This window comes from Diadema antillarum, unplaced genomic scaffold (assembly GCF_040938485.1).
Source record: "Diadema antillarum isolate AM-2024a unplaced genomic scaffold, OU_Dant_1.0 seq00000385_RagTag, whole genome shotgun sequence".
NCBI lineage: Eukaryota > Metazoa > Echinodermata > Echinoidea > Diadematoida > Diadematidae > Diadema > Diadema antillarum.
The window spans coordinates 870,023-884,174 of NW_027271383.1; the positions used below are offsets into that span (position 1 = coordinate 870,023).

General features: G+C 39.5%; 1 protein-coding gene across 1 annotated transcript in view; it reads right to left on the reverse strand.

The window, feature by feature from the left end:
* Window positions 1–3,366: 3,366 nt before the first annotated feature.
* Window positions 3,367–14,152, reverse strand: part of LOC139731803 (tRNA pseudouridine(38/39) synthase-like) — a 171,252-nt gene continuing 160,466 nt past the window's right edge. The window contains exon 14 of the mRNA XM_071642678.1: window positions 3,367–3,625. Within this exon, the coding sequence (XP_071498779.1) occupies window positions 3,519–3,625 (107 nt within the window). The 3' untranslated portion in view covers window positions 3,367–3,518. The remainder of the gene's footprint in view (window positions 3,626–14,152) is intronic.

The window sequence follows — 14,152 nt, forward strand, 5'->3', positions numbered from 1 at the left end:
ATGTAATTTGCAACTGATTGTGACAAAATGAACTTACATTGTATTTCCAACTGAACCATATTCCATTTTGAAGTTTGGAACAACTCACCATCGAATCATGAACCTTATTTTATTTCATATTAATATATACAGTCTGACCACTAATACATGGACATGTCCGGACTGGTGCTCACCTGGGATAAGGGGTTTGGCCAGATATGGGAGATTCAACGTTTAAAACATGCAGCTGCCAACCACCGGTAATGGTAGCTACAGTCAAATTCCCTATGTTTGAATTTTAACTTTTGTTGGAGTTTTGTGGCGAGTACGAAAACTACACATTTCTTGGACATAAAGTAATCAGAAAAACAATGTTTCCATTTGCATCATATACGGCAGCCATCTTGGATTTTACAAAATGGCCACCATGAATAATGTTTTCGTTAATATATCTCAACTTTTAAGTGACATAGAGCTTTTATTTTGCAGCTAAAGTACCATTTTCTAGGCCAAAGAATTAAATGCTCCTATTTGCAAGTGTGTTAACCCTAACTAGGCTGGGGGGGGGGGGGGGCCTCCGAGGCCCCCCCTCGACGTTTCGCGCTATGTATCGCTATCACGAGAAGCTATCGCCGCGACGTTTCATGACTTTTTTCTTTCGAGTCTCCCGCATCTTTTGACACCAAATTTGCGATGCCCGGGTGCGCGGTTCCGAAGTTGCGCATAAATATGCACGTGCATGTCAGACCAAAAATTGCTCAAAAACATGAATTCGTGTACAATTCAATGCAAACTGTGTTTGCAGGCATATTTCATAAAAGCATGGTTATTTGGGGGTTTTATTGATTGAAATCAATGAATAACATATTTTCTTGTTCGGAACTATGCCGCGGACAAATTTCATTACAAAAACAATGAAAAACTTAAAGTCGAAAAAACAGAGAAATACATAAGAAATTCAAAAAACAATAAAATACTTAGGAAATTTTTTCTGATTGCGCAATTTTTTTCTCTTACATTTGCTAAGGACACTAAAAAGAATATTTACACAAAAAATGTGCCTGTTTTGAGCTTTATTTAGTGATTTATACCAAATTGTCTGATTTCATGCATCATTATGCATAAATTAGCATAATTTGGTATAAATGATAATAATTGAAAAAATTAACTTCATGGTACTTTAGATTACATCATAGGCAATGTGTGTGCCAATTTTCGTCGCGATAGCGCAGTCGACAGCCGAGATCTGGAGGGGGGACCTGGGAGGCCCCCCCCTTCATTGCATAATATCCTCCTTTTTTTGTGATAACAACACTGCATTTTGTCACTTTATGAGGTTTATTTCATTTACGAACCTTATTTCATCTTTGGCTTAATGAACCTTATTTCATTTTCGGATTAACAAACCTTTGGAATGGCAAACCTCATTTTGTTTTTGCATTAAGAAATATTTCATTTTCAGATTGAGGATTCTTAGAAATAACATACTTAATTTCATTTTTTGATTAACAAACCTTAATCAACATTGACATGAACGAAACCTTTAGAATAATGAACCTTCGTAGTAACGAACTGTAACCATTATGACGTTGCTATACCATTAGACTATGGACCTACCACACACATGGACTATGCATGAATGGAGGTCTTTCTTTGATCCCATCATCACTGCTGCCACCTGATTATGTGCATCTTAATGAGTACAGTCAGGTGCTTGGACAATGACAATTGTGTAATCATGCGTCATCACTGACAATAAGAACCGTTTCCCCCATTTTGGTCTTATTTGGCTGAGATGCCTTTTCAGACTCAACTGCCTTGGAATAAACACCAATGATGGGTGGGGAGCAGCAAATCTCAGATCATGACAAATTTTGTTTCACATAATTGGTAATGACTAAAGTGGACACTTGTGGACATGCATGTAACATTACATAATAGTACGACATAAATGGGTCTACCATTACTGTTGATGGTTATTCTGAAAAAAGTGCATAAAATGGGAAAAATTAGATTACAAATCAAAATCAACCTGCCAAAATATGTTTTCTCATGTAGCTGAGATTGCTTGAGCTATGATTTCCCAATAAACACACTACAACTGCACATTATGCATTTTGATTTAAGAGAGTTATCTTTTGCACATGTAGTTTTCAGATTGCTCAAAATGATGTATTGTTTTCATCTAGGCTGACTGTCAGTGGTGATATGGGATCAAAGCTAAGGAGCTTGTTTGAAATACTGTTGCCCCTCCCCCCACTTTTGAAAATGCCATGAGTTTAACATTGGGATCTCGTCATTAGATGGTGGAAAATTTAGCATAATGTTGGGTTAACATAACACGGTGGAAAATGGTTGGGATGATATCACAGTGATAATATAGTGGAAAATTGATTGGTATAATGCTGGTCTAAGATTGGAATAACGTCATAACACAGTGGAAAAGTGGGTGGGATAATGGGATAACATTGGGTTGATGTCATAACATGGTGGAAAACTGGTTGGTACTAGGTGTTACAAAAAACATTTCCCACTTGTGATCCTTAATTAGTTCAAAAACTATACATCAGATAACACTGTCATTGATATGAGTAATAGCTGAATAGTGTACAATTTAGTAGGAAGTGATTTGAATATGAGAGCAAGAATCAGTTTTGTTAAGTCCATGATTAATTGTAAAGTTAAGTTCCAGATTTTGGTCAAATTTTAACCCTCTGTACTTAAAAGTGAACTCTACACAAGAACCAATGCTGTGTATGTGAGTGTGTGTGCTCACAATGACCCTGAACAATAGACATGAATACTGTACCTTTTCAGAGCTCTGCTGATTAGGCTTCTGGACTCTTGCTCCAAGGCACATGAATGCAATATTAATAATTCATGATGGATTGCCCTGGGCACTGCTAGTCTGAATTCATGGTAAAGGGTAAAATGTATGCACTTGAAAAAAAAAATAAGCACATGCTTTCATGTGATTGCATACACTACATTTCAGGATGAATAAAGACTGGCTCTGATAGTGGAATTTCTCATGAATATGTAAGAGAGCAATCCAATCCTGGCCATTGTTCAGGACCATTATCAGAATGTTAACCACACACTCTCATACACACCAATTGACAACTGTGCAAAATTACAATTTTGCACAGAGGGATGAAAACAGAGCAAAATCTGAAACCAAATTAAAAATAAATCTTGAATTTGATGAAACTGATTTTTGCTATCATTCTTAAATTACCTCCAACAAAATTGTACACTATTCAGCTACTGCTCATATCAATGTCAGTGTTATCTGATATATACTTTTTGAACTATTAAGGATCAAAAGTGGGAAATGTTTTTTTTTTGTAACACATAGTATAACGTTGGGATAACATCATAACAAGGTATATTTCGAACAAGCATCCATTTTACCATATTTCAAATCTGATACACATTTGGCTGTCTTATGAAATGGCCTGATATACAATTTGTACAGAATACACTTGTGATGGTTTACCATTTAGACACTTTGATAGAATATGCTGAGTAACTTGTCATTAATCCACTTTGTTGATTTCTAGATTACATTGTGTTGACTCCTCGTGAATGGAATGATCTAGTTTCCGGCGTTTTGCAAAGTGTTCAATCCTGTTCTGCAGACTCTCTGGAAAGATAGATAAACAACAAAAACAAAATAGCATAGAGTAAGGGGAACAGGTAGCAAAATAATGAATTAAGGTCAATCATGAAAAAAATACCTAAAATGTTCTGAAATATTGAAAGAAACTCTATGTGGCTATCGGAAATACCAATACATGTACATCAAAGCATACTTGTAACAGAATTTGAAAGAAAGAAAAATACGGATTCACATGTTAAAACTGTTGCTTGTTGCATCCCTAGCGTGCAATCAAATGCTCAGAAATGTCTATATTGTTGTGCATAACCATTCAAAGTAATCTCTGAATCAGCCCAACGTTAGAAATAGAATTTTAAACCCAGAAAAAAGTTATTACAAGATAATTGACTTTTTGCTGCAGCTGAAATGACTTAATAGACTTCAGGGTGGTCCACAATTTGAAATTTGAGTATCTTGTAAGCTCCAAATGTGAGTATATTACGAAAATTTATGTGTGTGGAGCCCTTGTCCTTGCCACTGGGGTCCAGCTCTGGGGTTCTAGATGCTCTCTGGCGCTATCTGAGCTGTATTTTGCATGTTTTTCTTGCATTTGAGATACAGGGAAATTGCTATATTTAATACAATTTATTTGCGAAATACATGATTATTGATTTCAAAGGTAATGATGACTACATTTTGTTTTCAGCGCTGCATGCAGTTGCAGTGGAATGATTTATAGGTTCTATATTTGAGTCAGCTAAGGAGCGATGTGTCTGAAGAAAATCATGAATACAATTCACTCATGGAAACTTGCACTACTTGCTACTTGTCTTCATGATGTTTTCTTTTCACATGCAGGCACACACAGCAGTAAAATGTATGAGCTTCTTTCAGCTTCATTTCCAGGAAGTCAATTGGCAACTTAATGAGAGAAATCTTTGCTCCAATCAGTGTGTTAGAGTACTTTCTTGCGAACACTTGTACTCTTCCCAATATTTGTCCTGTTAAATTATACAATCGTCAAATTGGAGATGCAGAGAGAGAAAGAGAAAGGCACAAGTTGGGACCGATATGCAATTTTCCAGAGAGGAAGCACTGGTAAAGTGTGATGATTTCCGCGGGCGAATTTAACTAACTTTTTATGCCTCCGCCACGAAGTGGTGCTGGAGGCATTATGTTTTCAGGTTGTCCATACGTCTGTCCTTCCGTCCGTAATCAATTTTGTGGACAGCATACCTAAAAAACGGTTTGAGATATCCTAATGAAACTTGGCATGTACATGTATGAGTGGGCAAATTTGTGCCTATCAACTTTTAGGTGCACAAGCTCAAGGTCAAAGGTCAAAAGGTTAAAGTCAAATGCTCATATTTCGCCCATATCCATGCAATGCCTGACGGTATTTTCTTGAAACTTAGTGTACACATGTACTACCATGGACCTACCACACGCATGGACTATGAACAGAGGTCTTGCTTTGATCCCATCATCACCGCCGCCACCTGATTATGTACATCTTAATGAGTACATTCAGGCGTTTGGACAATGACGATTGTGTAATTGTGCATCATCACTGACAAAAGAACCGTTTCCTTCGTAAGCATTGTCTACTCCCTGTGGGAGCTTGTGACTAAAGAGGCAGCGTGGTGGAAGAGACCAGACTGCGAGTTGGCTTCCCTGACATCGGCCACGCAGTTAGGTATAACGACTCAGGTGGGGTAAAGCTCATTTGAACAGGGCTGTGACAAGAGATCTGGCCTGCTCTGGAGGGCTCATGGGCATCCAGCGAGCAGGCTCAGGGGCTCTGGGAGCCACAGTCTCCTGGGCCAGTAAGGTGCTATTAGGAGGAGAAGGCTCAGTCCTGGTTGATCTTTTTTGCAGAACTTGTGGTATTAGCAGTTTTGGTAGAAAGGCATGGGCGCGAAGGCCTGTCCAGGGGACTGTGCCGTGCACCCGGGAACAGTACTGGGGCAGGTGCTTGAGGGGACCTAGGGAGTGGGCCAGCAGGTACATCACCTCCTTGTTGAGGGTCCGCTCTCAGTGGAAATGTCGCCCTCGGGATAGGAAGTCCACAATCAAGTTGTCCACCACTGGGATGTAAGATGCTACTGGTGTGACACCCTGACTGAGGCACCAGTGCCACAGCTGAGCAGTGAAAGCATTCAGCTGGGCAGAGCATGTGCCCCTCTGCCTGTTGATGAAGGCCGCAACTGTGGTATTGTCTGTGTGCAAAAGCACAGTGCTGCCCGACACCTCCTAGTGGAAAAATTTCATGGATAAGAGCACTGCCCGCATTTCACAGATGTTGATGTGCAGAGAGACAGTCGAGCAGGGCCAAGCACCGCTGGCGGTTCTCCCTTGGCAGTGACCACCCTAACCCAGTGACAAGGCGTCCGATGTGAGCGTGACCATGGCTTGCCCTGAGAGAGGAAGGCTGGTGCACTCCACTTCTGCAGCAGGGCATGTTGGCCTGGCAATCCCTCTGGGGATATCGATAATTGCACCAAGAAAGGTGGGGTATTGTGTGGGAGTCAAGTCTGACTTTCCCCAGTTTGTGATCAGTCCTAGCTTCTCCACAGTGGACAGAAGGAAGCTGAGATGCTGGGCGACGCGGTCTGGGGACTTAGTGTCACCCATAACCAATTGTCTATGTAGCAGTAAACATGCAGGCCTTGGAGTTGGAGGTAGCCCATCATGCATGTGGATATCCCCTTGAAGAGCTGAAGGGCCGGCTTAATTCAGACCATAGGCAGGGAGCGGTAGCGATACGTTTTTCCAGCAAAGGAAAAAACTGAGGAAGTTCCTGGAGGGATGCACTATCAGTACATGAAGGTATGCATCCTTCAGGTCCATGAAAACTGTTTAATCCCTTGGGTGGAGCAGGAGGAGAATGGATGAGAGGGTTTCCATGCAAAAGGATGTGGTGTGTACATACTCGCTGAGTCGCTTGAGGTTTAGAATCATATGGTAATTGCCCAAGCGCTTGGGGACGAGATAGACGGGTGATATGCACAATCACCTGTGGTCTGCAATTTCCTCTATCGCCCCCTTGGACAGCAGGGAGGAGATCTGTGCTATTGCCTGCTGCCCGAGGGATGGGGGGGGGGGGGTCGATGGAAGCAGACCGTGTCCGGGGAGCGGCTGTAAAAGCTCTACCAGACAGCCTGTTCTAACAAATGAGAGAATGAAGGCGTCATCCACGATGTTGTGCCAGGCGGAGGCAAAGGCTAAGAGCCTGCATCCACCCTCCCCTGGAACTCCCCATGCTTGGGCTGCATCTTCAAAAGCTGCTCTAGCCCTAGGGGCAGAGAGCACGCAGGGGTGCGCTTGGTCATGGCTGCATCCCATGCACTGGCAGAAGTCCACATAGGATTGGTCGCTCCTCAGGGGTGGAGTGACAGGGGGCAGTGGCAGCGCAGCCTGTCGTGGTTGGGCCCAGAAGGCTGGAAGGTTAGCTCACGAGCCTGCTGGGCACCGCAATCTCATCCTTCAGGCAAGGTGTGAATTGCCCTGAAAAATGCTGTGGGCCTGTAAGGCTGGGTTCACATAGAAGTATACGGTATACGGTATTCGCTATACTCTATACAGGCATGGCGGGTCACATAAGGTGGCACGCGTGTCCTACTTTTGGCGTCGTCAAAATGGATACTTCAGACAAAGAAGATCTGGGCCCAGTTTCATAAAACTTGTTTCCGGTGACAAGTTGTGATAGTTGTTACATGCTATATAATGAAATCCTTGCATGCGATTGGCTGAGAGCAAATTTGTCATAGAAATGCGGTAGTTGTCACTGCTAACAAGTTTTATGAAACGGGGCTCTGGCTCTACCGGTACGTACTCCTGCATGATATGGCTAAGATATCCAAAACAAAGCAATCCTAATAAAAGGTGGGACCCACTTTTTATATTAGGATCGCTTTGTTTTACTTTGTTTTTGGATATCTCAGCCAGTTGAAAATCGATTTTCATCAAATAAACTTTGAATTCCTCTTAGAATTGGAGACTTCTTAACATTTTATAAAGTGGTTTCTGAATATCTTGCAATAAGTTAAGAAAGCTGAATTTTCACCTCGACCAATACTATACAAGCACTTTAGATATGGCTCAACTATACACAACAACATGATGGCTAAACTAACCCGCAGCGCGGGTTAGTTGAGCCATTCTGACCCTGCATCTTCAATCATTTCAAACTGCCACACCCGTGCACGAAAATCGAACAAACACGATTCCCACTATACTATACTATATGCAGCTATACGGCATTTTTTTCATCCTATTGTTCGATTCAAGCTATTCGCATGCCCTCAAAAACGTGCACCGTATACCCGAATAGTATACTCCTAATATTATATGAACCCAGCCTAAAGGGGAGTCCACGCAACAGCTGTGCACTGTGCCTGTTACAGAGACCAGCCGAGCCAGGTGAGTGGTGCTTTAAGAAAGGGTTAATTCAATGCTTGAAGTATCACGCGGGATGAGAGAGCCAAAGACACGTCTTGACATCTCGGAGTGTGAGCGAAGTGTCAGTGGTGCATGCCGCCAGTGTGCGTAGCGATGCATGCGGTGAGTGATTGTTTTTGTTGTGGTTTCTGTTTGTTTATATGCTCTCGGAATCGGGCATAACTGGTAAGATAATAACATACTTTGAGAGACGGGCAGCCAGTTGTATTGAATGTAGATAATGTTCACAGTGGTTGTCCTCTGTAAAGCTGCATGTGGCCAATACAAATCAACACACAGCTCTCGACCAATGAGATCACAGGATTTTTGCTACCCATTGTTTCTACAATGAGTAGACCCTCTGTGACATCAAAATATGAGAAAGGGCATCTCTTATGGTATGCCTCATGGAATGTGGACATCACTAAGGAGTAATTCAGTACAAGCTTACAGTTGAGGCAAGACATGCCAATTTCAGAAAAGTTCCGGTTTCTGTGGACAGGAAGCAATGACATTAAGCAAAGGGTTGACCAGTGCAAAGGAAAATGTTAACATAGTTCTTGACACATGGAAAACACAAGTCCAGCTAATACCGAAATGGGGGCAGAATTTTTTGAAAATTTTTTTTTCAGAAAGTCACCTCATCTGACCTATTTAATGTTGCAGCCTATGGCAGGAGAAATATACAAATATGAGGTTTTCAGAAGTAAACTTCAGATGCTACATACTACAGTTGTATTGCTGAACACTCAGGATCAACCTATGTCACTCCAAATAGGAAAGTTGAGTGTAGGAGAGTGTTGGAATAATCTTAATTCAGGAATTTGTTGCATTTCAGCTCTGACAGCCAGTTCATCCAAAAGACAATCACTCGCCAGGAGGATTTGAGTTGAAATACCAACAACTGTTGGTGTCTGGGGTTCCAAGGCAGAGCACAGTTTGAGGTTCCAACCAGGACGAAAGTTGGGACTCCAACAATCATAAGAGGGATGACCTGCTACTCCAGGCAGGGCATTGTCAACAGAGAACACAACAAGGGGGGCAGCACAAAGCACAACAGCTTAACTCTGGATTGAGTACAAGAATTGGAAATCTACTAATTTTGTACTCACATAATTACTTGTAATCATCACTATACCTGTGAAAGCAGTATATTAAAGTCATTATCATATTGTATGACTTGGTGGAAAGGCTTATTTCAAGGAACACTGATTACACAAGTCAAACAAGTTGAACAGGTGACAGTCTGTTAGCAATCTGCTGCATTTTGGAGATTGTCAGCCATTACTACAGGAAAGATCTCAGTCACAGGGAAGACTTTATGTTCCCCACATTCAGAGAAACATTCCCTGTGACACTATTCTTGGAGAGTAAAGTGCTATGTTTTATTTTACAGAAATATTCAATCCATGAGCATGGCCGATTTGGATATAGACATATAGAATATTTTCAAGCACTTTTCTATCTGTTTCCCATCTAAATGTTTACATAACAAATGAACCTGTCTTTACTTCTAGATTCAGAGTAAAATGTTGACGAATAAAAATTGTTTATAAATTCACCTTTACCTTTTTATACTTAGGCCAATCAATTTACCCCAGTGTGGTGGGATATGTAGTACCGTACCAAGGTAGTCATTCTTTAACTTGGGATCTTGTCTTAACATCTTGTATATTTCCCAAACTGTCACTACTGATTGACAAATTGCTCTTATGAGTGTTTCAATACGTAGCAGCCATGACAAGTAGAAATATCACTAAAGGTGATTAATACCCCCCTCCCGCAATCCAGATTCCTATGAAAAAGAATTGAACCAGGGTTTGATAAAAGGTTATGTGTGCTTGTGTGTAGTACCCTGTGAGTACCTAGTCAGTTTGACTGCTTCACAATTGTGGAAGTAGTTCACTCCACAAGATTTTCAAGAAAAAATGTGTAGTTTCCATGGCAACACCTTGTCAGATACAAACACAAAGAGTGTCTTGCATAAATTCTTGAAATAAATTACTTAAACACTGTGGAAGACGCTCCACAAGCTTTCAGGAAAATTTTGTGGTTACCATGGCAATGCTTTTTCTGACAAACATTAAAAACATGTCTTGCACATCTATACCTCAATGTCATTATGTACACCAAATTTGAGTTTAACTGCTTCAAAATTGTGGAAGAAGTTCACTCAACAAAATTTTCAAGAAAATATGCTGTTACTACGGCAACGCCTTGTCGGGTGCAAACACAAAGTGTGTCTTGCATTACTACACCTATAGACCATTACACATACCAAATTTGAAATGAATTGCTTAAATACTGTGGAAGTAGTTCACTCCACAAGATTTGGAAAAATTTTGGTTACCATGGCAATGCTTTCTCTGATAAACACAAAAAACATGTATTGCATATCTACACCTCAATGTCATCATGTACCCCAAGTTTCATCAAAATTGCTTCAAAACTGTAGAAGTTCGCGATGCAAGATTTGCAACGGACCGCCTGACCGCCCAACCGACCACATGCTGATTCCTATATACCCCCGCATACACTTCAAGGGTATAAAAAAAAAAAAACTCAGGTTGGACTCACACCAACAATTCCTCATTGCTAGACAGGCATCATATTCATTACCCTTCTGAGCCTAAACTCAATAGCCAGTGATGGTTGGGATTCCTAATAGCAGCAAGTACTGCATATTTATTCAGATAAATCAATAATTTCTTTGAATAAACATGTTGTCAGTTTGGTTTCAATATTACAATGGGTATCTACACAATATACTGTATAAGCTGTTATTTTCGCATACAGATGTTATCGCAAATTAGAAGGTGACAGACATTTTCGCGAGATGTTGATTTCGCGAATTGACACCAACGCTGTATAACCCCTAAATGTAATACACCTTAACCCTAAATGTAATAACAACCCTATTCAAATGTAATACGTTTTAACGTTAAATGTAATAATCGAGTCAACCCTAAATGTAATACATTTTAACCCTAAATATAATAACCGGAGACAACCTTAAATGTAATACACGCAGCACGTGCCAACCCTAAATGTAATAACAACCCTAAATGTAATACATGTCAACCCTTAATGTAAAATCGACCCTAAATGTAATACTCTTTAACCCTAAATGCAATACATCTTAACCCTAAATGTAATAACTACCCTAAATGTAATACATGTCAACCCTAAATGTAATAACGACGCTAAATGTAATACACCTTAACCCTAAATGTAATAACAACCCTAAATGTAATACATTTTTACGCTAAATGTAATAACCTGAAACAACATTTTAACCCTAAATGTAATGACCAGAGACAACCCTAAATGTAATACATGTCAACCCTAAATGTAATAACAGCACTAAATGTAATTTTTTTAACCCTGAATGTAATACATCTTAACGCTAAATGTAACTACAAAAGCACTCTGAGAGCGCAGACCTCAGCCAAGCATGCAGCTCATTTCCACCACTGATCTTGTTCTTCCATTGATATATCAGTGATTTCCACCCATACGTACTTCTACTACATTGTGTGCTGAAAGTCGCCCGATTTCCCAATATGGAAGCCTTTGTTACGTCATAAACCCTCAGCTGCACGGCGCACCTTGCCCTAGCAGAAACAACTTTGGCAGAAACTAGAGCACGCACTTTAGTGCGTGCATGCAAACCTCAAATACGCGCAGCCTGAACTCTCAAGTTCATTGAACCTACCTGCCAAAATATCAAAAATCCTTCATAAATTCCCCCAAAATTCTGGAATCACACCAAAAGTTAATCATTTGTTACTTGTGTCATTCTCAACCTTTCCTGCAAGTTTCATTCCAATCCGTTAACTACTTTTTGAGTTATTTTGCACAGGGACGAACAAACAAACAAACAAACCAACGGTAACGAAAACATAACCTCCTCCCTTGGCAGAGGTAATAACGACCCTATATGTAATACACCTAATGTAATAACATTACCCTAAATGTAAACCACTTCAACCCTAAATGTAATATCAACCCTAAATGTAATACATCTCAATGCTAAATGTAATATCAACCCTAAATGTAACACATCGTAAAGCAAAAGGAAATAGATGTCTTCTTAGTCATCTTTAAGTCACCATTTGTATCGTTGACTTCCCTATGTTATATGAATGTATGAGTAACGCAAACTCACTTTGAGCGAAGTCTGAACTGTTGACTCGATAATGATATCAATTGCAGAACGTGAAGCAATGGAAACATGTTATGCTGCAATTTGGAAGGCCGAAAAAGCTGTACGAGAAAACGAAACGTAGAGTAAATTCAATACGCTCGTGTCATTGCCTATTGCATGATAAGACTGACGACCACTAAAGCTCCTTTAATATAAATCATTCAAAATCCTACAGTCTCATACAGAAAAGGGGTGGATATTAAATTGAAGGGTCAAAAAGTATTACATTTAGGGTAGACACATTTTAATAAGGTTTTACATTTTAATAAGGTTGTCTCCGGTTATTATAGTTTGGGTTCCCTCGATTATTACACTTAGCGTTAAAATGTAATACATTTAGGGGGTGTTATTACAGTTTAAAAGGGTTAAGGTGTATTAAATTTAGCTTCGTAATTACATTTAGCATTAAAATGTATCACATTTATTAGGGTTGACATGAATAACATTTAGGATGGTTATTACATTTCGCGTTAAATTGTATTACATTTAGGGTTGTTATTACATTCAGCGTTAAGATGTATTACCTTTAGGGTCAATATTACATTTAGGGTTAAAAAGTATTACATTTAGGGTTGATATTACACTAAGGGTTGACATGACAGGGTTGTATTACATTTAGGGTTAAGGTGTATTACATTTAGGGTCGTTATTACATTTAGCGTTAAAATGTATTACATTTATGGTCGATATTACATTTAGGGTTAAAGGTTATTACATTTAGGGTTGTTATTACATTTAGAGTTGACATGTATTACATTCATGGTTGTCTCCGGTTATTACATTTAGGGTTGTTTCAGGATATTACATTTAGCGTTAAAATGTATTACATTTAGGGTTATAAAGGTGTATAGTTAGGGGCCTAAGGGCTCAAAATGGGTTGTTTGGTTCAGATTCTTCCAAAAGCACCAAATTTGGCTCATAGGTTGCTTGTACCATACTCTTTCGATTTTTGATGGGCGCCGAGACTAAAAACTATTGGGGCTGCCATATTGGTGAAATCCAATATGGCCACCATCTGGGTTAAAGGGCAACTGCAGTATTACAAATTGAAAAAGGTTGATCAAAGTAATGAATCCCATGTGAAAGGGTTTACAGGGTTAGAGAATGTGATTCTTAATATCATTTCTGTAATTCAAGGTCACTATTACCTCTCAAGGTTACTTTTAAGGTCAAATAAGGGTCAAATCAGGCATTTCGGGCATTTTTCGAAATGGCATCTGTGAGCATTCAACAGTAATTTACTGGTACCCCTATTTTGTTCCATTTGTCATCTCTTCCATACTTCTTCAATGGTCAATTAGGGCCAAGAGCGGTTCCATCCCCCTACATATCAATAATGATTATGACAAAGAAATTAAAAATTACATTTAATATATATATGGGTCAGAATTTTGAACGATGTACAATTGAGCCAAAACAACGCAAGATTTAAAAAGTAGGAAATTCTCCAAATCATTTATCTTACCTGAAAGAGTATAATTCAAGCTTTAATATGAACCCAACTATACTTCCCTATGATTTTCCCAGAGGAACAAGTTTTTATTCACCGCAGAAGTTTACCATGTCCACAGCAGCGAACGTCCATGAGGAATAGTACTGCACATACATAATTGAATACCATTTAACATAGCATTCAACCATCTGATTCAGTTCAAAATAGTAACAAAATATCTTAAGGGATACATGTATGTGTTGGCAGAATATTAAGCTTGCACTCTAAACCTGTACGTAATGGTAGACAACTGATGATTTAACCAAATTCGTCATTTCTGTTGAAATATTATTCTTCCACTAAACACTTTCTCCAATTTACGCGCATTTTACAGAAACTCAATATTTCGACCTCTTATTTCACTATCCCATCCTTTAATCCTTACTCCCAAATAATTAGATACTTTTCTAAGATGTATCTGATCTAGGCAGTC